The sequence below is a fragment of the Astyanax mexicanus genome, chromosome 16 (assembly GCF_023375975.1).
Source record: "Astyanax mexicanus isolate ESR-SI-001 chromosome 16, AstMex3_surface, whole genome shotgun sequence".
In the NCBI taxonomy this organism is placed as follows: domain Eukaryota; kingdom Metazoa; phylum Chordata; class Actinopteri; order Characiformes; family Acestrorhamphidae; genus Astyanax; species Astyanax mexicanus.
In genome coordinates, this window is record NC_064423.1 from 6,703,431 (window position 1) to 6,730,000 (window position 26,570).

General features: G+C 38.1%; 1 protein-coding gene across 2 annotated transcripts in view; it reads right to left on the minus strand.

Annotated features, from left to right (window-relative positions):
• Positions 1-26,570, minus strand: part of pcdh17 (protocadherin 17) — a 128,800-nt gene that overhangs the window by 46,685 nt on the left and 55,545 nt on the right. The window contains exons 3-4 of one of the 2 annotated variants that reach the window (XM_015606694.3): positions 20,590-20,648; positions 18,623-18,792 (exon numbers count right to left, since the gene is read on the minus strand). In XM_015606694.3, coding sequence (XP_015462180.3) covers positions 18,623-18,792; positions 20,590-20,648 — 229 coding nt within the window. Of the gene's footprint in view, positions 1-18,622; positions 18,796-20,589; positions 20,649-26,570 lie in introns of both variants that reach the window. The other variant, XM_007252577.3, reaches the window with a different exon arrangement.

The window sequence follows — 26,570 nt, forward strand, 5'->3', positions numbered from 1 at the left end:
CAGTTGCAGGCAGTTGTGAGACAGAAGTTAAGTAACACCAATCCCCCATATGCTACCTGTTTAGACCTGGTGTGTGCAAATACTGTAATTAAAACGTCTCGGCGGAGGGCAGTGGCGCCAGCTGTTCCGTCATTAACACGGCTTCAGCGCTAAGGTAAGGTTTACTTCAGCATAAAACAAACAAACGCTGAAAAATCTTATCTATCAGCGCAACGAACGGTGGAGACTTAAAAGCCGAACGCGCGAAACCCATTAGCATAACATCTGTCGGAAAGGGTAAGTTTATCAAAACATCAAACAGAGACGGTGCGGGAGGTTTCCGGCGACTCGTCCCGGCTAAATGGAAACGCTCTTGAAACATTTCCAAAGCATATTGGAAGGGCACGGAGTCATCCATCAGCTTCCAGCTACATCAAGAACCAAGAGCGTTAAGAGCGCTCTCATCTTCACGTGGGCGTCTTATTGGGTTTCGGAGCCGCAACAAATCTCGCGGTTAAAAATGTTCTGCCGGAAGACGAAGCCCGAAGAGCGCAGATATCATCCCTTAACACCGGGGGGAGGGGAAGTGGGGAGGTGGGAGGATAATTAAAGAGCCAGACGTCTACAGTCATTACTGCACATTAAAAAAGCCTGATCACCATGTGACTCCATGTGATGGTCAAAGTCACATGGCATCATAAATAGATAAACACTGAGCTATTATACAGGCTTATTACAGTCATTATAAGCTATAATGCATGTCATATAGTGCATTATGAATGCACTCATAATGCATTATGAATACAGGGTTTCTAGGAAGTGTTACCGAACTTATGACTAAATAATTATTTGAGATACTCACTCATTTGATCATTTGTATAAGATTGACTTTTGTATAGAAGAACAAAATTGCAAAATTTAAAAATAAATAAGTAAACACCTAAAAAATACATAAAAGTAAATCGCTCAATAAAAGTAATATGGTGATTAAAATGGCAATAAAAGAATAATTATAATTAATATACAGATAAATACATATACATAAAAATATATATCTTAATAATTTGTCATGTCATTTATGAGTTTCTTTGTTAACATTGTTTAATTTTTCTTTTAATCAATAAAGTTTATTTATTTACATATTTATTTATTTCTGCATTTATTTATTTCTGCATTTATTTATTTATGCATTCATTTATTTCTGCATTCATTTATTTCTGCATTTATTTATTTCTGCATTCATTTATATCTGCATTTATTTATATCTGTAATCATTTATTTCCTGATTTATTTATTTCTGTTTTTTCTTGTCCTTATACGATAATAAAGGGCTGTGTTTTTAACGTACATAACACCATGGGATGTGCCAAAAGTCATGGGACACAATAGTAGCAGCTCTAGCAGCAGCTGCTGTGCCTATTTCTTTCTTTAGCCGTTCAGCCTTCAGACTCAGACCTGACCTCTGGGTTCAAAACATCATGCGATCAATGACCAGATACTCAACACTTCTGTCCCAAAACACTCGACGTTCTACATTTTTTTTCCCCAGAAAAACTCAACTGAACAGCTTTTGACAAATCACTCCAGCAGCGCTGTAAAAGATGTAGCGCGGGTTTAAAGGGGGAAAAAAATGGGGGAAAAAAAGGCGAGAAAATAAATAGCAGAGATTTGTTGATCCTTCAATTTATCCGCCAAGCGTTTCTAGTTATTTCACTGGACGGCAAATCAATACGGCGTTATTGCGATGTATTTGTTATTGTCAGAGTAGCTATAGAACAAATTTTAGAGACTACAGCCAAATTACACTCCAAGTGACAGCTACGCCTCGCAATAAAAAAGAAAAATCAGTTGCTTGATATAAATAATACACTGATGCTGGAAAAATGGAAGATGTATGTGATATTAATTCATATTTGAGCTGCAGCATGGAGGGATGATGACAGCGATTACTCTTGCTGGCAGTAGGCAACCCAAAAGCATTGATGAAAGGCTACGAGATGAATCCCGTAAATTCGGCGGGCCCCGGCTCCTGCTTTTGCTCAATATTGGCTTTACTGAGATAAATCTGGGGATGGGTGGAGTTAGCTGTGTACTCAGCCCTCGAAACAAAAACGCTAACGTATTGCTTTCTCTTCACACAGACGCTTTTATCACATAGTCTTTAAATCTTGCTCAAGTTCTTAAACGTGGAAGATAAACGCTGAGAATAAAAAGAACAAGATTTGAGATTTTATTGGGAAAAAACATGTAAAATAATAACATAATACATGTTAATACTGTTCATAACAAAATGTATTTCATTCTAAATGTTTTAGATTATAAAAAAAAGTTTGGTAGCATTTTCTACTAATGTTATCTTTATTAGACTCTATAACTATATTCATAATATATTATAATGCATTCATAATGCATTATAAACATGGCTATAAATAGTTATGAAAATGCATAACCCACTATAGCCATGTTTATTCAGCATTATGACTTTGATCATAATAATATAATATAAGCTATGCTTATAATATATATATATATATATATATGTTAAAATAGTTTATATCTATCGTTAATAATCTTATACCACAATGACAGTCTGTCACTTTACTTAGAGCGCTTTACAAAGACCTGTTATAATACACTATAATTGACTATAACTAATATTATATTCAAGACAAGTATAATTCATGAGTGGTTAAAAATATATTTATAGGACTACTGAGGTTGTGTTTATAAGTTGGAAGCTGTTTTAGTCATGATACAAGTCTACAAGCTGGGACTGGGTTTCTTGGTATTGACGTATAACATGTTATAAACACAGCTATTAATGCATTATAATCACAGTTCATGATGCATAATAAACATGGCTAGGATGAATTATAGAGTTTCATAAATATGTATAGCCATGTTTATAATGCCTTATGAATGCCTTACAATGTGTTATAAATATGTTTATAGAGTCTTATAGAGATGACATTCATAGAAAGTGTTACCCATAAAGCGCTAATTAATTGTCTTAAACTTCGAAGAACTTGAAGTGGACGAGTTTCAGACGTCTGGAGAAAAGTGAAAATAAAATAAATAAAAAAAACGGCGGGGGGAGGTATGAGCGAGAGTTGGGTCTTCTTTTTTTTTTGTCATTTATTTATTTATTTATTTTTCCTTCCACGCTCCTCTCAAAGCACTGCGACTGCCCCTTTGCCTCATGGGTAACACTCTTAATTGGATAGCTAACACATACCTGCGCTGCGGAGTAAATTCGGAGCACTAACTCCTGTTTAGGGATTAAAAGTAATGGGTGAGTGTGAATAAAGGTGTTGAATCACTTTCTGAAAATAACCCAGCGAGCTGCAGCTTCCTGACAGAGAACTGCTCAGTTTAGAGAAGAAAGGAAGAGTGGAGAACACGCCGTATTTTAGAATAAATCATATTTATGGATAGAACAGGGTAACAGAGGTTTTAGCAGAGCTATTACTATTGATGGAAATACAGTGGATATAGCTTTAGGAACACCAAATATCCAAAGACTCCCAGTGCAGGTACTCAGAGTCACATCTTCGGAGGTATGCATGAACAGGTGGACAGGTGGACAGGTGGACGGTTGGACAGGGATTAGCATGGCTAGTCTAACAGGTTTACCGCTAATGCCTAATTCACACTACACACTCGATCAGTGTAAGTCAGTCGTGTAGAATGAACTGCTGAATGACGATTGCAGAGTGAGATATCTAGCAGGTTTAATATCAAGACCAGATTTTAACTATGAATCAAGAGCAGCAGCTACTTAAACCCACAAGAGTATTGCGTAGAGAAACAACTACAGCTTAGATGAGACCCAAAAAAATCCAGTAAGTTAATAAGTAGAGCATTACAACTTTAAAAAACTTTACAAGCTTTGTGCTGATCCACAACATCCTAGGAGTGATTAGGGGAAAGAACGACATCTACTGTACCCTCTCTGGGCTCTGGTAGCTGATGGCAAGCTGCATGATCGGGATTCGAACAACAAGCAATCTCCCGATCATGGCAGCAGCACTTTTGACCGCTAGACCACTCGATGCCTATAATTAAGAATGCTTAAAAATATGGGTACCACTTTAAAATAAGAATGCCTACATAATGTGTTTATGAATGGTTTATAAAGGAGTTTATTAATGGTTATTAATGATGGTTATCAATTGCAAAATTGAGCTGACAATGTCCAAAATAGTGATTCCACACTCATTTATACCCTCAAATCTCATATCTTTCTAGATACTGTTCCTACTTTGTGTTGTCCATCATTCAGCATTAAAAGTGCCATATTAATATAATTAGTATGTATAAGTATTTGCTATAAATAAAAATAAAAATGACTAAGCAAACAATGGAACACTGTTGCCTTTTTAATTGATGTGTTGTAACTGCTTTTTTTAAGTTTTTAAGGCATTTGCAAACTAAATAATAATAATAATAATAATAATAATAATTATTATTATTATTATTATTATTCATTTAATTTATTAATCATTTATAAACCTTTATAAAGGTAGCCTTATTTTAAAGTGGTACCAAAATATGAAACACTTTCTAAACCATTTTAATTTCAAAAGTTTCTGAGTTTCAGTTCTGCCCAAGTATGACGATATTTCCTTCAGTAACACATCAATGAGTCTCGTTACTACAAAACACCTTATAGCAAGACTCAAATCAAATCTGGGAAGTCCTTTTGGAGATGATTTGGTCCAGAACTTCATATCTGACCGTGGCTTATGTGCCAACGTTTCTGGCAACGACCTACACACATAATTTAAAACCTTTAAACAAACAAGCAAACCTCTTAAACAAAACACATTACCGTAGACTCTTACCAAGCATTTGAGCTACCCCATCCACTATATCCCCCTCTAACTACAGTGAACTAAATTATATCATGGTACCAAGTTTTGTAAAGCCTCACATAATGAGGTTCTGTATAAGTTAAGGTCCCATTCTGATGTATTATATTATTTCTATTGGCCATTATGTGATTGGACCCAAAGAATCGCTGCTTGTATCTTATTTTATTTAGCTTTTATATTGTTTGCTATACTTATGTATACATACTTATACTTAAGTATGTAGCACCTTTCCAGAACCTTTGGTATGTGAGTGTACATACATACAGGAAAAATATAGAATTCTACATTATTCATTTTTGAAAGCTTTCTTACATGCCAGGCTTCATTCCTGAGAACTATCTGCTCCCAGTTCCTATCTAACACGTGCAGATGTACCAATCCCAGGGCTGAGATTCTCCTGAGGTGTTCTGTAATATAAGGCCGGCTGGACCCGGTACCTGGAGAACACCGGGGCGTGGGTAGAGTTCTTTAAACACCAGCGCCCACCAGCATATTCAATCTGTTCAATCTGCTGCCACGACCACGGCAAATCAATCAGCCGCCACCCGCGGGTACCCTCGCCACAGTACTGCAGCAGTGTGTGTGTGTGTGTGTGTGTGTGTGTGACAGAGCATGACATCTCTCTGCTTGGTGTTCCAGTCGTTGATATGGGTTACAGGGATTCCGATTACTCCGCTGCAAATAATATGGGGGGGAGGGGGATTGGGGGTGAGGAAGAGGGGGTCAGGGGTGTCACTGTGAGCTTCCTGCATGATGTCTTCCTCTCTCTCAGCTGTCTCACGTCCTCCACTGCTGCAGATCTGCCTTCATATATTAACACACACACACACACACACACACAGCGTACTAACACACCGAACACACTCATTATTTTCCTGTCTCTCTCTCTGTTCTGCTGTTCTAATAAGTTAAGGTGTGAGGTTAGCATGGCAAAAGAGAAAGAATATTTTTTTTTTTTAGACAGTAAGACATTGGTTTTAATGTTTTGGCCGATCTGTCCAACTTAAATACAATGCTGGTTTTATTGATGTGGCTGATCAGAGTTTAATCTGTGTGTATATGGCTTCACTGTTCTCATTTATCCCTGGTTAAGAAGTAATCTTGCTTTATTTTTATCGTTCGACCTCACGCTACTTTACTTTACCTCACTCTGCCTCACTCTATTTTACTCTATCTCTGTCAACCTCACTCTATCTTGCTTCACTTTGCATTATCTCGCTCTACCTCACTTTGCCTCACTCTATTTTGCATTATCTCGCTTTACCTCACTCTACCTCGCTCTATCTTGCTTCACTTTGCATTATCTCGCTCTACCTCACTTTGCCTCACTCTATTTTGCATTATCTCGCTTTACCTCACTCTACCTCGCTCTATCTTGCTTCACTTTGCATTATCTTGCTCTACCTCACTCTACCTCGCTCTATCTTGCTTTACTTTGCATTATCTCGCTCTACCTCACTCTGTCTTGCTCTATCTTGCTTCACTTTGCATTATTTCGCTCTACCTCACTTTGCCTCACTCTATTTTGCATTATCTCGCTTTACCTCACTCTACCTCGCTCTATCTTGCTTCACTTTGCATTATCTTGCTCTACCTCACTCTACCTCGCTCTATCTTGCTTTACTTTGCATTATCTCGCTCTACCTCACTCTGTCTCGCTCTATCTTGCTTTACTTTGCATTATCTCGCTCTACCTCACTCTGTCTCGCTCTATCTTGCTTCACTTTGCATTATCTCGCTCTAACTCACTTTGCGTCGGTCTATCTTGCTTTACTTTGCATTATCGCGCTGTACCTCACTCTGTCTCGCTCTATCTTGCTTTACTTTGCATTATCTCGCTCTACCTCACTCTGTCTCGCTCTATCTTGGTTTACTTTGCATTATCTCGCTCTACCTCACTCTGTCTCGCTCTATCTTGCTTCACTTTGCATTATCTCGCTCTAACTCACTTTGCGTCGGTCTATCTTGCTTTACTTTGCATTATCTCGCTCTACCTCACTCTGTCTCGCTCTATCTTGGTTTACTTTGCATTATCGCGCTGTACCTCACTCTGTCTCGCTCTATCTTGCTTTACTTTGCATTATCTCGCTCTACCTCACTCTGTCTCGCTCTATCTTGCTTTACTTTGCATTATCTCGCTCTACCACACTCTACCTTGCTCTATCTTGCCTCACTTTGCATTATCTCGCTCTACCTCACTCTACCTTGCTTTACCTCACTCTGCCTCACTCTTTCTCGCTCTGTCTAAGTCTACCTCATGTTACATCGCTCTATCTTGCTTTACTTTGCATTACCTCACTCTACATCTGTCTACCCCACTCTACATTGCTCTGCCTTACTCTGCCTCAATCTACCTCACTCTACACTAATCTACACCACTCTGCCTCGCTCTATCTTGCTTTACCTCTGTCTGCCTCACTCTTTCTCACGCTACCATGCTCTGTCTCAATCTGTTTCGCGCTACACCACTCTACCTCACTCTACCTTGCTTAACTTTGCATTACCTCACTCTAACTTGCTCTACCTCACTCTACCAGTCTACCATGCTTTACCTCACTCTACGTCTATCTAGCCACAGTCTACCTAGAATTACCTCACTCTACCTCACACTGCATAATTCCGCCTTGTTTAAGCTCTCTATATCACTTTACTTCAATTTTCCTCACTCAATCTTGTTCGACCTCACTCAATCGCTCTTTACCTCACTCTACCAGTCTACCATGCTTTACCTCACTCTACCTCTCTCTACGCCACTCTATCTCACTCGGCCACAGTCTACCTAGAACTACCTCACTCTACCTCTATCACTTTACCTCAATGTTCCTCACTTAATCTTGTTCAACCTCACTCTTAAATCTGTCTTAACTTTAGTCTACCTTTCTCTACCTCGTTCTACCTTTCTCTACCTTACTCTGCTTTGTTCTAACCTACTCTAACTTTCTCTTCCTTGTTTTATCGCCATCTGCCTCACTCTATCTCACTCTATCTTGTGTTACCTCACTGTATCACTTCTCTTCGCTGTACCTCACTCCATCTGTATCTCGCTCAATCTCACTTTGCTTGACTCTAGCTCACTCTATCTCACTGTTCTTCACTGTACCTCACCTTTCTTTAGCCCTTGTGTGGTGTTCATATTTTTGTTACTCGTTTACTTGGTTACTTGTATTTAATTCAGCAAAATTAAGCAATTTTACATTAAAATGCTTTACACATGCTCGCTTCACCTAAATTGCAAGCAATATAAACAGCTTACATGGTTAATATTTGCCCTTTACCTTTCTTATGTTACATTTCTTTCAAAAAATGCTACTCTTTTTTTTTATTAGTTTTTTAATAAAATGTAAAAGAAAATGAATTAAACTCAAGATATGAGTAGAAAATTTGTTTAGTTTCAAATTTACAAATGAAGCAATGTTTATTAGCCCTTGGCCAAACATACTGTATGTAATGTAAATGTGTAGGGGGGGGGGGGTGTACAGTGTGTGTTTATCGAAAATGTGTTTAAATATTTATTTAACACAAAAAATGAGCCAATGCCAATGAGTTTGAGTTAGAAAAAATATTTGTTTAGTATCATTTGATGAAAAATGAAAATGGGTCCCACAGACCCGAACACCACACAAGTGTTAAGCACTGCAGTCTCCAGTGTTGCTCCCCCTGTTGCTGCATGAGGGTAATGCCATTTGAGTTTACTGTCATTCCCAACAGAAATTGCGATAATGATAAAAATAATACCGGTAATAACAGCGTGCAGTACCTGACCGTGACGCTTTGTGGACAGTTCTGACGCAAGTCAGAAAAAAAATAAATAAATAACGTTATGAACCAGCATGAACTGGACCGACGGTTCAGTTTAACCAGTGAAGGAAACGCATCACAGACCTGCTGTATGAAGAGCTTTTAAAAGGTGAAACAATTTGATTATCGCGCCTCAATCAAATGCAATTAGAGGAGGTCATCCAGAACATTCACCACCCTGCACTCTCTAAAGACACCATCCACCCCCTCCCTCCCTCCATCTCTCTCTCTCTCTCTCTCTCACTCTCTCACTTTTTCTGACTATCCTTTGTGAGCAGATTTTATCAGTGGTGCACATCTCCTCGTGCGCAGTAGGCAGGAAGTGAAGTGAACCGTGTGAAGGCCAGTGATGAACACATTCCAGGATTAGACTGCGCTGCCGGCGAATCTTCACATCAATTAATCACCAATTAATACCGAAAACACACACACACACACACAGACCCACCGAAAGAAGAAGATACAACCTGATACACTCCGGCTTAATTAATACATAGCTCTCAATTTGGGGTGCTTAATTAATCAATTTTGGGAATTGCCTCCCCACCACCCCCACACCCCCGGCCCCCGTGCACCAGCGGATGTAAAAGGCCTACAACGTCTCCAATGTTCCCGACGTGGGGGACAATGAGGGTAGGGGATAACGAGTGTTTGTTCAAAGAGTAATTTGGTTTTAATCCAATTATGCAATTATGCTATGGCAAGAGACAGAGAAAAAGGGCGAGAGAGAGAGAGAGAGAGAGAGAGAGAGAGAACATGAGAGAGAAAAGAGAGGGAGAGAGACCACTTAAAAATGAAATGATGAGTTTCTTTGATTTTACCCAATTAGAAACCTCTAAAACATAACCAGGAGGAAGATGGATGATCACAAGACATCAAACCAAACTGAACTGCTTGAATTTTTGCACCAGGAGTAAAGCAGCATAAAGTTATCCAAAAGCAGTGTGTAAGACTGGTGGAGGAGAAAACATGCCAAGACTGCCAATTCAACTCACATTAGCTGTGATTTAGTGTATTTAGTGCATTTAGTGTTTCAGTAACGATTTCTATAAGAGTCTATCTATTAACGTATTATAATGCATCCGTAACGCGTTATAAACATGCCCACAAATCATTATTATTATGTTACATTAGTATGTTATGCATTATGACTTTTGATCATAATGCATAATGGATCATCTGTGCTTATGTATATATGCATGTTAAAATAACAATGGACATCACGTACAGCTCTAGAAAAAACATGATGAATTTCTCTACAGTAGATTTTCCCAAATTGAAAACCTCTGGAATATAATAAAGAGGAAGATGGATGATCACAAGCCATTAAACCACTAAACTGAACTGCTTGTGAATTTGTGCACCAGGAGTAAAGCAGCATAAAGTTATCCAAAAGCAGTGTGTAAGACTGGTGGAGGAGAACATGATGCCGAGATGCAGCATGAAAAAAAAAACTGTGAAATAAAAATCTATCAGGGTTATTCCACCAAATATTAATTTTGCATTATTTGAGGTCTGAAAGCTCTGCATCTTTTTTCTGTTTTTTTTTTTTTGTTATTTCAGCCATTTCTCATTTATTTTCTGTAAATAAATGCTCTAAATGACAATATTTCTATTTGGAATTTGGGAGAAATGTCGTCTGTATGTTCATTTTACTCAAACATAAACCTATAAACAGCAAAATCAGAGAAACTGATTCAGAAACTGAAGAGATAGAGAGAGATAGAGGGAGAGAGGGAGCACTGGATCAGGGCACAGAGAGAAGTGTAGTGGAGTGGACAGGAACTCTGCAGGCCTGCAGGGCTTTATGAACGTGCTGATGAACTCATGCGGGACCGGCACTCGCTTCATGCTACATGTTTCTGTCCACTTCTGACTCCAGTAGATGAAGCCATGCTGGAGGGAACTCACTAATTGGAGTGAATGGTGTGTAGAGGCCGGCGGGCACTGAGCGAGGGGCGAGAGAGATATACACAGAGAAACAGAAAGAAGAGAGAGAGAGAGAGAGAGAGAGAGTTGTAGTATATACACTGATCACAGTCAAGTGTTACCTCACTGGATGGCTTGTTTCAGGCTTCGGGCTACTTCTGTATAAGTTCTGTGGTGTTATCTTGTGACTAAGGTCGGTTGCGATACCCCATAGACTGTGTATAGCTGGACAGAGCATCGTCTCTCAAAAGTGAAGCCACCACAGGTCGGGCGCCCCCTGCTGTTCGGTTGCAGAAAGCTGTGTAACTCCACCCATCCCCATAGGTTTCAAAACAGGCAAAACGGACAACTTTCAATCACGTTTTTTTTCCAATATACTGTAATTCAACCTCCATTATTTAAATGCAGCAGCTAGTGTAACCTCTGCTTATATTGTAAAATTTTTTATATCCCCACAGAATTCCTTTTTTAAAACGTTATTCAGCTCTATATTTAAAAAGGTGTGGTTATTGGTGTGTAAAAGGGCTGGGTTACACCTAGCCGGGGTGGTACCAATGACTGTATGGGTGGGACCATAGACTGGAGGCAGCCCTCAGGGGCGGGGTTATTCAAATGAGTAGGCTGTCTCTCCACAGTCTTTCTCTCTCCTCTGGTCTCTACTGCGCTCTACAGACTCGGGTTTCAGGATCGGCAACATGGAGGAAGATTTTGGCTTCATTTTTTTTTTATTAAATGAATGGGAACAGCGACACGGCGTCCATATTTTTATAAACTCTGGGATACCCTAATGACTGGGAACATCTTATTTGTTGTTAAAATATAGTTACAGTGGTGTAAAAAAGTTGATAACTGATAACTGTCATGATTTCCCTTTATAAATCAAAATCCTTTTTATGGATTTAAATAATTATTGGAACACAAACATCATTGGTTTGCTTATTAACACAGCCCAAAAGTTTGGACACACCTTCTCTTTCTCAATGCGTTTTCTTTATTTATTTTCATGACTATTTACATTGTAGATTCTCACTGAAGGCATCAAAATGAACACATGTGGAGTTTTATGTACTTAACCAAAAAATGTAAAATAACTAAAAAAAACATGTTTTATATTTTAGTTTATTCTGAACAGCCACCCTTTGCTCTGATTACTGCTTTGCACACTCTTGGCATCATTCTCTCAATGAGCTTCATTCAAGAGGTGGCCACCTGAAATGAAAAGTTTTCCAACAGTCTTGACGGAAGGTGTTCCCAGAGGTGTTTATTAGCACTTGTTGCTCCTTTGCCTTCTTCACTCTGTGCTCCAGCTCACCCCAAACCTCAAGTCTGGATTGGGTTCAGGTCCGGTGACTGTGGAGGTTCTGCTCATTTTTTGTTAATTACATAAAACTCCACATGTGTTCATTCATAGTTGGGGCCTCCAGACAACATTCTGGATTGATCATCTCAGATCATCTCAGTCCCCAGACCTAAATATTAATGAAAATCTGTGGTGTGATTTAAAAGCAAAAGTATATTAACGTAATTTTTCTGTTGGAGCCCAAATTTATACATTTATGCCCCTGCCTAATTTAGTTTAAAGAATTATTGCAAACTTTCTGTAAATCCTATAAACTTCATTTCACTTCTCACTTCAAATATCAGTGTGTTCACCTGCTATATGATATATTTAACTGATTTAATTGCTGATCCAAACAACCACTGTATGTTGTTTCAACCCCAAGATCTCCGTTTTGAACCTATATGTGTAAATCTTGAGCTAACTCTAAAGATAATACAATTTTTAAGTAAAAAAAAATATCTTATGTGTTTACAGTGTGGCACTCACTATCAGGCCTTGAAACACATGTCAATGGCAGGTTAAAAGGCTCAATATGTTTGTGCAGTTTACGGACAGTTAAAGTGGACCGCTTTTCTCTCTCCCCCGTGAACCCCACACTTCCCCCCGGAAGAGTAGAGTGCCGGCAGTAATCGAAATGCAATATTAATGCGCTAGGTATGAGCGGGAAAAAGAAAAGCTATATCGAACAGGAATACCTGTTCAAAGAAAGGTCGAGAGGCGCTCGGCTGGCTATCAGAGAGAAAACAGAGGGAGGAGAGAAAAAAAACGAGCGAGAGATGAGAGGAGCAAACAGAGGTGGAGAAAAAAAAAACGGAGGTGGAGAAAAAGTGGGGGGGGATTTAGGATAAGGGAGGGAGGATAAATATGGTATGTGATGGGAAGGTAGGGCTGTATGATATACAAAACATCATTTATATAATGATATATTTCTGCTCATTTTAGTTGATAAACAATATAAATTTGAGGTGGATATGGAAGATTTGGAGGATATTTTCTAATATCTTGTGTATTTTTTTCACTTACACACAAATTTAGACCTATAATTCATCAGAATAGACATTTATTAGCCAATCAAACAGCGGCTTAGCCCCGCCCACTGCATTGAAAAATGAAAAAAACTGCACACTGAAGTAAAGCATTGAAGCATTCCAGCGAATATATATATATATATAGCTTTATATATATATATATATATATATATATATATATATATATATATATATATATATATATATATAATATTACCATATACAACCATATACAACATATTTTCCATCATGTTAGGAGATTTATCTGCTTTAAAAAATGTGAAAATATATAAACATATATATTAAAATGTGTTTAGAACAAAAGAAACATTGTTTGATGATTTGTACTCATTATTTATTTGTTATTTTATGTGTTTATTTACTCAATCCTGTTTTTGAGCACATCACAGAGCAAATCCCAGAAACTTCATTTATATATGTATTTCATATATATGTACTTCATATGGCTTGGAGCCTGTTAGCTGCAATGCTAACTGTGTTTTTCTGATCTCGATTACTAGTTACTTTGTAGTTTACTTGGTCCTCAAAGGTAGAACATTGTAGGTAGAAAAGGTTTGGAGCTGGAAAGCAGCAATGCTAACTGCTTTTCTGAGCTGTATTATTCACTGACAGTTGATGACAGATTGATGACACTGCACTGAATAGACAGGGAAGCTTTTGCAGTTTGTTTGTTCGTTTGTTTGTTTTTTTCTAAAATTTGCATCACTCAGTTAAAAAACGTAGAATAGCAGGGGGTTAGCCACACTGCTAACAGCCGGGCCTCAGCAGGATTGGTGTTTGCTAGCTGATGGCTCGAAACAGACAATGGATGAGTGCTGAGGGATATTAAAATATTGAAAAGGAGCAGTTTTTCTATTGCGATATTGATATCAGATTATTGCCCAGCCCCTAAGGGAAGGGATGGGAAGAGAGTGGAGGAAGAAAGAGAGGAAATAAAGAGAAGAAAGCTGGCGGAGAGAGGGACGGCCGTTGGCAGACGCTGTAGTCGCTCTCCACCCAGAGCCGCTGCCTCTCTTCCTCTCTAAATAATGCATTCCAGCCTTGAGGAGAATACAATCAGTACAAGAGCCAGCACTGTGGACCTACACACACACACACACACTCATATATATACACACACACACACACACACTCCCCTGCTCTCTGCTTACTGCCTGCTAAATGCCACCATAACACTCCACTTTAAAACACACAGCTATAATGCAGCATAATGCATTATGTATCACGATGCTCACCGTCCGGCTGCTATGCGCCGCTCCCGCTGCCTCGTAACAGCCTCGCTACATCCATTCCCCAGACCCGACCCTTTTAAAACAGATTTAGAACCTCTATAAGTAGACTCTGAAGTATCTCAGACAGTAATATCCACGTCAGAACACGGCAGAGCTCGCCGTCGCTCACCTGAGCTACATAATGATGGTATAACGGTGCATTACCATTCATTTTAATACAGAAGAATAACACAGTAATGCATATAACACACATTCAGAGGAAAGCACCAGGTCCCCAGCTCTGATACATCAGCCAACAGAAGCATGTGCCAGTGAAGCATCTATTACCAATGTGACAGAACTCTCAGATCATCAGGAACTGCTCAGAGAGTGCCGCTTAAGGTAAAATCTAAACATGGAGACGAGCGTTTAGCTGCTACACTGCTCTTAAATGGAACCAGGGAACAAAGAGCGTTAGAAGAGCACCATCAGGCCTTGAGCTCAGTTTATAACACTGAAGCTCTGCCCACTTTTACTCTGTAACAGCACTTTATTCTATTATCCTTCTTTTAAATATATTGTTTTAATGATGTTTGAAATCGGGTATCAAATACACACACACACTTATGCACACACACACACACACACACACACACACACACACACACACACACACACACACAAACTGCCCTTCTGCAGCAAGACTTCATTGTTCCTGGCTTAGGTCATAATTCTGAGTGTTTGACAAAACAGTGTGCTACCTTGTGAGAGAGTGTGTGTGTGTGTGTGTGTGTGTGTGTGTGTGTGTGAGCTTGTCACGGTTAAAACAGTGAGACTCAGCCCTTCTCCAGTACTCCCATGCACCATTAAATGACTACAGTCACAAAATAAGAAACATATGGGCTGCTTTAATTGGCCAATTTCTCTTGCCAGTACATTTACTCTACTCCTGAATCACAATGAAACACACACACACACACACACACACACACACACACACACACACACACAAGCGGAATGAAGTTGAGGCAGACATGACTAGCATAGGCTTCTGCTCTCTCGTCCCAGAAAGCAGAAGATTCCGTCTGTTCTATTGATTAATTGTAGTATGTGTGATTTATAGCTTTCCACAGACCATTTATTGCAATCCCCAATACACACACACACACACACACTCACACAAGAAATACTAAGAACTGCACCAAATTCCTATGCTATGAGTTATCAGCCAGAAAATAGCAAAAACAAACGAACAACAACAAAAATAAAACATCATTGATGTTCGGCCAAATAAGTAAACAGGCATTTTTTTAATTAAAATAAAGCTGTATGATAAACTGTATGATTTTTTTTTTATCGCGATATGAGTTTTACCAATAATCACATCGCGAGAGCTTCAATAACGTCACAAACAACAGCAAACTCAAACTGCATTACCAGCATACAGAAACAGAGGGAGCTCTTCATGCTACAGATCACATGTGATCACATGACATAACGAGAGGCTGGAGACAGAGCGAGGTAGAGGTAGAATAATAATATTAAATGTGGCTAAAGGGGGGTCCTGACATAGTCGCATGGGGGGGGGGGGGGGGTTGCGAGAGTGATTATATACTTATATATTGTGTAATCAAGTGACTTAAACACTTAAGAACTACATTAAGTTAAGTGCAGTTCAAAAGCTTAAACTATGGCATTGAGCAGGACTTCAGGGACAGTGTGGAAATTACCAGTCTAAAAGAGTAATGAATAACTGAATTTAACCTTGTGATGTCAAACCAACAGTAATTTATACATATATTTGTATTTTACAAAGAATTTTTGTTTGGCATTGTGATTTCACCTTTTGATTTTCATTCATTCACGTTTTCATTCATTATTCATTAATAATTTTGTCTGGAATTTTTTCCTACGGTCCCTAAAGTCCATAAAGTCCCTAAAGTTGATTACAGCAAAATAATTTGAACCCTAAAAGTTGGTACAACATAGTAGAAAAAAGCAGAGTGAGGTGGAGTTCCTCACAAACCAAACTACAGCGTATCCTGTGATAATCAAGAGCATAAAACTGATTTCTGACTCTAATTCATAAATTTTCACATCAATATCAGGATATCCAAAAGTGCTATTACACAACGTACACATGATCACATGACATAATGAGAGGCTGGAGGCAGAGCGAGGTAGAGGTAGAATAATAGTATTGAATGTGGGGGGGTGGGGGGGGTTAGTTGAAATAGTCGCTGGGGGGTTGCTGAAACACTTGAACTCAGCAGGACTTAGACAGGGGCTGTGTGGAAACTACCAGACTAAATGAGTAATAAATAAATCTAGTGTGATTTTATGTTGTCAAAACAACAGTAAGATACTTGTGAACATGTATTTGTATTGTATTGTTAGTTTAGCACTGCAATGTCACATTTTGAGAAGGTTTTCATTCATTATTCATTATTCATTTTCCTACGGTCCCTAAAGTTGATTACATCTAAATATTTTAAACCCTAAAAATTGGTACATAGTAGAGAAAAGCTATGAATGCACAAACCAAACTACAGCGTATCTTGGGATAAACAAGAAGATAAAACTAATTTCTGACCTTAATTCATGACTTTTCTCATTAATATCAGGATATCCAAAAGTGCTTTTGCATGACTTTTCAGTGCTTAACACATTATATCCTATAGATATCCTATAGATAGTTAAATAGGTAGTCCACACTTCCACATTTCTTTGCAAACTTCAAAACTACAGTACTATAATGATTATCATCACTTCCATCACTTCCACAGGCCCTATGATAGAGCCCTGAGGAACTCCACAACCCATGTAACTTTTTTTTTACATCCACTCTGAGGGAAGCAGTTGTTCTGGTGTAATGGCTTCAGACATCACCTCAGGAGACCCGGGACTAACGGATACGAGCGCCCTACATCTCCGCTTCCGCGAAACAACGAGAGTACGAGAGGAATTCTCCAGCCGGTGAACGTGCAGGTTCCTATTGTATCTATCTGCAGAGTTATTGTTCTACACATGTCACTAGTAATTTGTCCCACCAACAGAGACATCGGATAATTATTCATATTTAATCAGGCCGAGCACGTAACGCCGCCCGCTGCATGATAAGTCGTTTTCCATGTTCCATTATGAAAGTTTTAAAGAAGCACGCTCCCAGCGCCTCCCCAGCAAGGACTAAATGGAGAGGCTAAAGTGGTTTGGCTTATAAAATCATAATGGGCTTGTCTGGTTTGATAAACTGAGAACGTGGCTGGAATACAAGAAGGAGCGAGGGAGGGAAGACGAGGGAAAAAGAGAGAGAGAGAGAGAGAGAGAGAAAGCAAGAGTAGAGTAAGACATGAGCGAAGGGGATTGGTTCTGGAGCTAAGAGAGAGAGAGAGCAAAGAGAGAAAGAAAACAGGAAGATTGAGAGGGAGGGAATTATGGGAGAGAAGAACAGGAGGCACTTTGAAAATGAGAAAATGACGGAGGTCAACAAAAGTTAAGCTAAAAAAATGAAAAGGAAAAGAAAAGGAAAAGGAAATCAAGGCAATAGCATTGCAGAGGAGGGTCGAACGCTCAGAGGAAGACCTGCCAAAAACCAAACAAATAAATAAAAAAATAAAAATAATAATAAATGCTGACCAACATCGGGGCAGCAAATATCCAGCAGGAAGGGTAGGGTTTCAAAAAAAAAAGAAAGGGAATAAGAAAGAGAAGATGAAGAGGAACATGAAGGTTGCGTTCTGTAGGCTTTCTGTAGGGGTCTTTTTATTTAGGGAAGTTGGGGATGTCAGGAAGGATGAAATAAATTCACATTAATTAGAGACAGATCAACCCATAGGGTTGCAGGACTTTTAGGGACCGTGTGAAAATTACCAGACTGAATGAGACTGAATTGATATTTTAGTTATATTTAGTTATATTTAGCATTTTTCCTGCGTTTATCCCAATATGCACAAGGTAAACAGGGACATGTTCCTCGTTGCTCTGATACGTTTAAATAGTTTGATACATATATGTATCAAGTAGCTGAATAAATAACTGAGATTATATGTTTAAAATATATAAAAATGTCTTTAAAACTCTAAAGTCTCTAAAGTCCCTGAAGTTGATCACAGCAAAATATTTCTAATACTTTCAAGATCTCCTGCATTAAAGTATCGTGATAAGAGGCTTTGCAATATCTTTGCCTTTATTATAGTATCGCAATATATTGAACCTAAATGTCTGTTTTATTAAATGCACTGTGTTCTTGCCCAAACACATCCCCAGACAACAATACTCAACATCTTAATGCATTAATTTTGTGTGTTTTTCTTCTGGTGAAATCATATAAAAAGATAACCGATAAGAGAAGCACAACAGCAGCAAACCAATTAACCAATTAACGACTCAATGGATAAAGTTCTAGCGATGCTACCAAATAAAACCCACAGTAGTACTCACCCTGCTCCAGAGGCTGGGGCTTGAGCCCGGTTGCCTTCATTTTCAGAGCCTCCTTGGCGGACATGTCGCAGCAGGAGCCCTTGTTGGTGTCCTGGTCGCTGTCCGCCTGGTCGCTGTCCCCGTGCCCGCTGTCCCTCAGGCTCGCCCGCTCCGGATCCTTAAACGTGGAGCTGCTGATGGAGACGGAGAAAAAGTACCAATCAGAGAGCACTTAAAAATGATGAGTTTATTTTATTTTAGCTAATTTAAAAACCTCTGGAATATAATCAAGAGGAAGATGGATGATCACAAGCCATCAAACCACCAAGCTGAACCGCTTAAATGTTGGCACCAGGAGTAAAGCAGCATAAAGTTATCCAAAAGCAGTGTGTAAGACTGGTGGAGGAGAACATGATGAAAAAAGACTGTAATTAAAAACCATCAGGGTTATTCCACCAAATGTTGATTTCTAAACTCTTAAAACTTTATAAATTTAAACTTTTTAAGTTTCGAGGTCTGGAAGCTCTGCATCTTTTTTTGTTAATTCAGCAATTTCTCATCATTTTCTACATATAAATGCTCTAAATGACAATAATTTTATTTGGAATTTGGGAGAAATGTTGTGCACAGTTTATAGAATAAAACAACAATGTTCCTTTTTACTCTTGTTTTGTAGCCTTATTTATTTTGTGCAGTTTTGACATGTAATTATATCTTAGTAACTTTTATATGTAGTTATATATGTAGTTGTCATGTTCCTCCTCAGTTTCTTTTAAAAAAATGCTTTTAAATTCACATTTTACATGCATATGTATGTTTTAATGAGTTTTTGAAGTCTTTGGAAGATTTTTTTTATTTATTTATGTTTTGTAAATTTGTTTGATTTGTATTTTATAAAAGTGGATCATGATGTAGAAAGGACAGAACTTACTCTTTCTAAAAATAGTGATGACATCCCAGTGTGGTAAAGCATCTACAAGAAATCCATTGAGAAAATCTCCTTCCCCAACCAATATTATTTACCTTTAGTGCTTCAAACATATTTATATGATGTTTCAAACCAAATAATATCAGTAAATAAAGACTCAAAAGTGTCCACAGAAAAAGTGTGAAACTACCTGCTTTACTCAAACTAAAGCTAGGTATGGTGTACGCACTACTTTATATAGTTTTTATTATTTTAGTGGCACATTTTTACTAATTAGTTATTTTGCTCTAAACATTTTTAATTATTTAGACTAAAAAGTTTACATTTTTGTATACAGTTTTCTTTGTGTGTCCGGATTAAAATACTGAAAGGCATAGGCTGCTCTGAGTGTCGGGTATTTAGTATCTACATGTATCCTAGAGGTGTGATTATTGATTATCAAGAAAAATAAATCCTCCTGATGCTGTTTCTCCATGGATTTTATCAAAGTAATAATTAATAAGCCATGTAATGAACTATAAATCATCAATATTCTTATAAGCTTTCTTATAACTCATAAACACTCTAGTCTAACCATTTTTGAAAATAGATCTTAGGTGTGAATATATTTATATATGTATACATTAAAAAATGAGTAAAAAAAAAAAAAACAGGCGCTTGGTAAAATTTTGAGCAGAACATGATCAGTTCCAGGAAAATATAACAATTCTGCTTCCTTTTACATTTTAAATGATTATATTTTTGGGCAGCCGTATGTCTTCTGGAGTAAAAGAGATCAGGGCATGTGTCTGTCTGATATAATTACTGTGTTATAAGACCTGAAAGAGGAACTGACATAAACCCACCAAAACAGCCTAGAGTTTAAAGGGTTAAGAGTGTTTTTTATGAAATTTAACCAACTATACTCCGACACTAAATTCACATTATATTGATATTAAGGCGGGGAGTAGAGTACATGAGTACGGTGAGGAGCGCTCAGCGTCTGGGCTGGTAAGGTGAGGTAAGGGGGGGTTGGTTTAGGCATGTGCGTCGCCTGAGTGAGTCGTTTAATAGGCCTTACCTTTGAACAAACTGCTGCCTGCTCCCCATGTAATTGGGCTCAGCGGGGAAACTGTCGGTCTGTGAAGGAGAAGGGAGACAAATTTTCAATGTTGCGCGACACAGAAATGTGTCCTGGTGTGCAACAAGATCTCCTGGTGAAAGAGGTTGATTAATTATTCAGAAAAAAGGGGGGTGAGAAGAAGAAAAGAGAGGGATGGAGAGATAGAGAGAGGTGGGGGGGGGGGTCTTTAATCCTTACATTTGTACATTTTAATTAGTTAAGAAAACACGCTAATTAAATATTCAACACATTTTGCCACACTCTCAATGACCTGATGGGTAAAAATAAGAACGGGGAGGAAGTACCAGCAAAGGCCAATGTGATAGAGAACATATGTGCTGTTTACAGGGTGAATTTCTGCAATATTCACAGCATTAATACAGTATATTCAGCAAATCTTTCTGTATTTATGCTCATATACATTAGAATTACTATTATATAATAGATTTCTTATTATATAACCCAAAAACAAGCCAATTTTTACTGTAGATCCCAAAAACATTCCAATTTCTTACAGTAAAACCCAAAAACAAGCCAGATTCTTATGCTAGAACTCCAAAACAAGCCAAATTCTTACTGTAGAACCCAGAAACATGCCAAAATCTTACTGTAGAACCCAGAAAAAAGCCAAATGCTTACTCTAGAACCCAAAAACGAGCCAAATTTGTACTGTAGAACCCCCAAAATCAAGCCAAATTCTTACTGTAGAACCCAAAAACAAGCCGAATTCTTAATGTAGAACTTAAAAACAAGCCGAATTCTTACTTTAGAACCCAAAGACAAGCCAAATTCTTACTGTAGAACCCAAAAACAAGCCAAATTCTTACTTTAGAACCCCAAAACAAGCCAAAGTCTTACTGTAGAACCCCAAAACAAGCCAAATTCTTACTGTAGAACCCCAAAACAAGCCAAATTCTTACTGTAGAACCCAAAAACAAGCCAAAGTCTTACTGTAGAACCCCAAAACAAGCCAAATTCTTACTGTAGAACCCAGAAAAAAGCCAAATGCTTACTCTAGAACCCAAAAACAAGCCAAATTCATACTGTAGAACCCACAAACAAGCCAAATTCTTATTGTAGAACCCACAAACAAGCCAAATTCTCACTGTAGAACCCCCAAAACATGGAAATTTCTTACTGTAGAACCGCAAACAAGCCAAATTCTTACTGTAGAACTTAAAAACAAGATAAATTCTTACAGTAAAACCCAAAATACAAGCCAAATTCTTACTGTAGAACCCCAAAACAAGCCAAATTCTTACTGTGGAACCCAAGTCATATTCTTACTATAGAGTGTGTATACAAGCATTACTATTATATTATAACCAAAATAATACTGTAGAACCCAATATTGTATGATTTGTTTTTGTGTATTAAAGAGTCAAACGCTAAAAACTGTTCATGAGGTTTTTATCAGATTTTATCAGTCAAGTTAAAGTGTTGTTCAAATGGTAGGTATAGTTTAAGTTTTTAATATTTTGGTCTTTCCTTATTCATAGAGGTGGAAGACTGCTCTTGTATAAGTGGAAAAAAAACTACCAGGTGTCGTTTGCATAGATATTATTTAGTAAAGTGTATTAATGAACTTCAACTTGCGGTCTATTGGCCCCTGCCACTATGGTCCTCATTTGCTGAAAACACAGCATGGCCAGCTCAGACTAGATCACGACTAGTAAAGGGCATATTTTCCATTGAGACTAAAGGTTTGGCTGGTCTACGAACATCATCAGGCTGACAGTACAGTCCACAACTAAAATTACCAGTTTCAGAAAGTTGGTGACCAACAAAAGCTGGTTAACCAGCGATTTTCAGCAGAATTGCTAGCTCTTCAACCACTTTGATAATAAAAGACCTGTCAAAGACACCATCTAAAACCGATAACCGGCAAACGCTGGTTCTGGGCTGGATTTTTAATTTTTTCAGCAGGGTATAGAATAGGAGGAATGTGGTCGCCAGTAAGTGCAAGGCGATACAACCACATCACCAGTGTGTCATCTCCCTGCTCAGTGAAGCACCTGCTGAATTGGGATACGGTAAACGAGCTGCGCTCAGGCTCGTCGAGCGAAAGCACCTATCAACGTTACTATCGCGTGTCAACTGAGAGCATCCTTCTTCCAACTATCAGATCAGATGTAGCTAACAAGTCCTGAACCGAGAGTCAAGGAGAGATCGCATTATCGAATAAACTTCATCCACCATCCATCTGCCCAAACTTCTTCCTCTCTCTCTCTTTCTCTCTCTTTCTTCGCTCTGTCTTTCCACATCTCTTCAGGTCTGAAGAGTTCGGAAAAGCCGATAGCCCCTTCCCGACCCCTCCCTCACTTTCCAACACCGTAATGCACCTCTCAATTACTCAAATCTCAACCTTACGTCAATGTTGCCACAACATGTTTGCTCTGCTGCCCAGAGTCAATACGGAGCGGAGCGGAGGAAGAGGGCGGCCTGAGACGCGGTCCAGACAATATTGACATGGCTAAATACGAGCCTGAAGAAGACTAATGCACTGCGCCATGTCTCCATCTCTCTATCTCACACCACTCCACCGCCCTTATACACGGAAGCTAGTGGAAGTGATGGCTAGCTGCTGTCTGTGCTCAGAACATTAACAGACATTCATATTTAATATAGAAACATATACAGCTCTGTGAAAATGAAGAGAGCACTTCAGTTTCTGAATCAGTTTCTCTGATTTTGCTATTTATAGGTTTATGTTTGAGTAAAACGAACATCATTGTTTTATTCTATAAACTACAGACAACATTTCTCCCAAATTCCATATAAAAATATTGTCATTTAGAGCAATATAGCCAAAATTTATAGCCACATTCTTATTGTAGAACTTAAAAACAAGCCAAATTCTTACAGTAGAACCCAAAAGCAAGCCACATTCTTACTGTAGAACCCCAAAAACAAACCAAATTCTTACTGTAGAACTGCAAACAAGCCACATTCTTACTGTGGAACCCAGAAACAAGCCAAATTCTTACTGTGGAACCCAGAAACAAGCCAAATTCTTACTGTAGAACCCAAAAACAAACCAAATTCTTACTATAAAACTCAAAAACAAGCCAAATTCTTACTGTAGAACCGCAAACAAGGCAAATTCTTACAGTAGAACTTAAAAACAAGCCAAATTCTTACTGTAGAAGCCAGAAAAAAAGCCAAATTCTTATTGTTACTGTCTTACTGTAAAGAAAAAAGGTGCAAAAGTTGACGGAAATAATGCTGTTAATTGTGTTACATTGTCCACAAACACATGCTTTAATGGATCAGTGTTTTATAAACAGTTTTTCGCACCGTTAATAAAAGCTTTCGCCGCTCTGTTTCAAATTCTTACTGTAGAACCGCAAACAAGCCAAATTCTTACTGTAGAACCCAAAAACAAACCAAATTCTTAATGTAGAACCCAAAAACAAACCAAATTCTTACTGTAGAACCCAAAAACAAGCCAAATTCTTACTGTAGAACAAAAAAAACAAACCAAATTCTTACTGTAGAACCCAAAAACAAACCAAATTCTTACTGTAGAACCCCAAACAAGCCATATTCTTACTGTAGAACCCAAAAGCAAGCCACATTCTTACTGTAGAACCCAAAAAACAAACCAAAGTCTTACTGTAGAACCCAAAAGCAAGCCATATTCTTACTGTAGAACCCCAAACAAGCCATATTCTTACTGTAGAACCCAAAAACAAACCAAATTCTTACAGTAGAACCAAAAAGCAAGCCATATTCTTACTGTAGAACCCAAAAACAAACCAAATTCTTACAGTAGAACCAAAAAACAAGCCATATTCTTACTATAGAACCCAAAAACAAACCAAATTCTTACAGTAGTACCAAAAAGCAAGCCATATTCTTACTGTAGAACCCAAAAACAAACCAAATTCTTACTGTAGAACCCAAAAACAAACCAAATTCTTACTGTAGAACCCCAAAACAAGCCAAATTCTTACTGTAGAACCCAAAAAACAAACCAAATTCGTACTGTAGAACCCAAAAACAAACCAAATTTTTACTGTAGAACCCCAAAACAAGCCAAATTCTTACTGTAGAAGCCAAAAAACAAGCCATATTCTTACTGTAGAACCCAAAAAACAAACCAAATTCTTACTGTAGAACCCCAAAACAAGCCACATTCTTACTGTAGAACCCAAAAAACAAGCCACATTCTTATTGTAGAACCCAAAAACAAGCCAAATTCTTACTGTAGAACCCCAAAACAAGCCACATTCTTACTGTAGAAGCCAGAAAAAAGCCAAATTCTTATTGTTACTGTCTTACTGTAATAAAAAAGGTGCAAAAGTTGACGGAAATAATGCTGTTAATTGTGTTATGTTAAGTTATGTTTATGGATCAGTGTTTTTTAAACAGTTTTTCGCACCGTTAATAAAAGCTTTTGCCGCTCTGTTCCGCTCGTTTCTGGAGCACAAAGCAGAAATAATTGAACGCAGATACGGAAATGCTTTACAGACGTAATTACGCTAATGCTGATCTGGTGAAATCAGTATTATCACACCTGCACAACATCCTGTCGGAGACTCGGTTTGGGTTTGAAGAAAACAGACTAATCCCGCCAAGCGATTCCTATCTTTCAATGAAGTTCCAGAGTTTAATCGCGCGCCGTTTATCATTTCCTCTGTGCCTTTCTTCCCTCCAATCTACGCTAATGATAAGCCGCTGAAAAATCCCCCTTCCTGCATATAGGTTAGCCTTTTTTCCAATGCTCTGCTGGGCTCCAAAGGAAAGGTTCTGAATGGCGCTGTAATGACATTGACAGACGAAACGGAAAAAAGGAGCGGGAAAAAAAGGAGCTCGGCAGGCAGGAGATTGTGGAGAAGGTCAAACGGGCCTCCCTCAACCCTGACGACCTTTTCTGCCTTTGTCGGGGCTTTCTATCGCCGGCAAAGAGCTCGACATTCAGCCTCGCAGGAGATATATATATATAAAAAAGCTCAGAAGCAAAGCAGTATCAAAGGCTAGATCACAGTCTGAGATGACGGCAAATGTTTGGCATTGAAATAATAATTGCTCCAGGTCTTTTGAAATATGAACGAGTCGGGTAACTTCTGCTTCATTAAATCTCTTTAATCTTGCCTTTGCTCTGGAAAACGCTCTTTTTTCCCTTTTTTTGTTACTTTTTTACTTTGAAGAACTTTGCGTTTTTTTTTGCGGGAGAACCTTTGATTACCTGGCCTGAAGGGGGCGTGTGTTACCTTTACCTTGCTACCTTTGAAAGGTGATCAGAAGAGTGTGTGATTAGAAGAATGGAGGCAGTGTTTACACTGAATACACAATTGGATTCATGCAGGACTTTGGAGTTTTTTGACAAACAGGCAATAATCAGATGCAGCCAATAAACTCACAGATTTAGAAATTATATTTTAAACACATTGAGCCTCGATATAATCATCTAGAATATGAATCAGCTAGAAGATGAAGCAGTTTAGATCCTTTAGTTTCATGTTTTTTTCAGTACCACATTCTGTTTTGGCGGTTCTAGGGGTGGGGCCACAGGGGTATATTGGCCCCAACTGAAATCTGATTGGCCCTCCTAAGCATTCTTGTCCAAAATCTACAAAAATCCACAGAAAATCCACAAACATACAAATATATTTCAGAAAACTGCAAAATTAGCAAGAATTACCAAGTATATATAAAAAGATATATATTTGACATATTTGATATATGTTTTGAATTTGCAACATACACTTTTTACTTAAGTTGTAAATACTTTAAAAACGTTAATTAGCTCATTTGCAACACATAAATAGAAATAATAGTGAACATATCTTTTTAACATCTAATAAAATAATATAGAATGTCAGTTTAGGTGTTTAATCTGTTATTAAAATGTATTAAAATAGTTTTAAAAAAAAAGAAAAATAAAGTTTTTAACAGAAATGTTAATGGCAAGCATCTTACAAAGAATAAAGTGA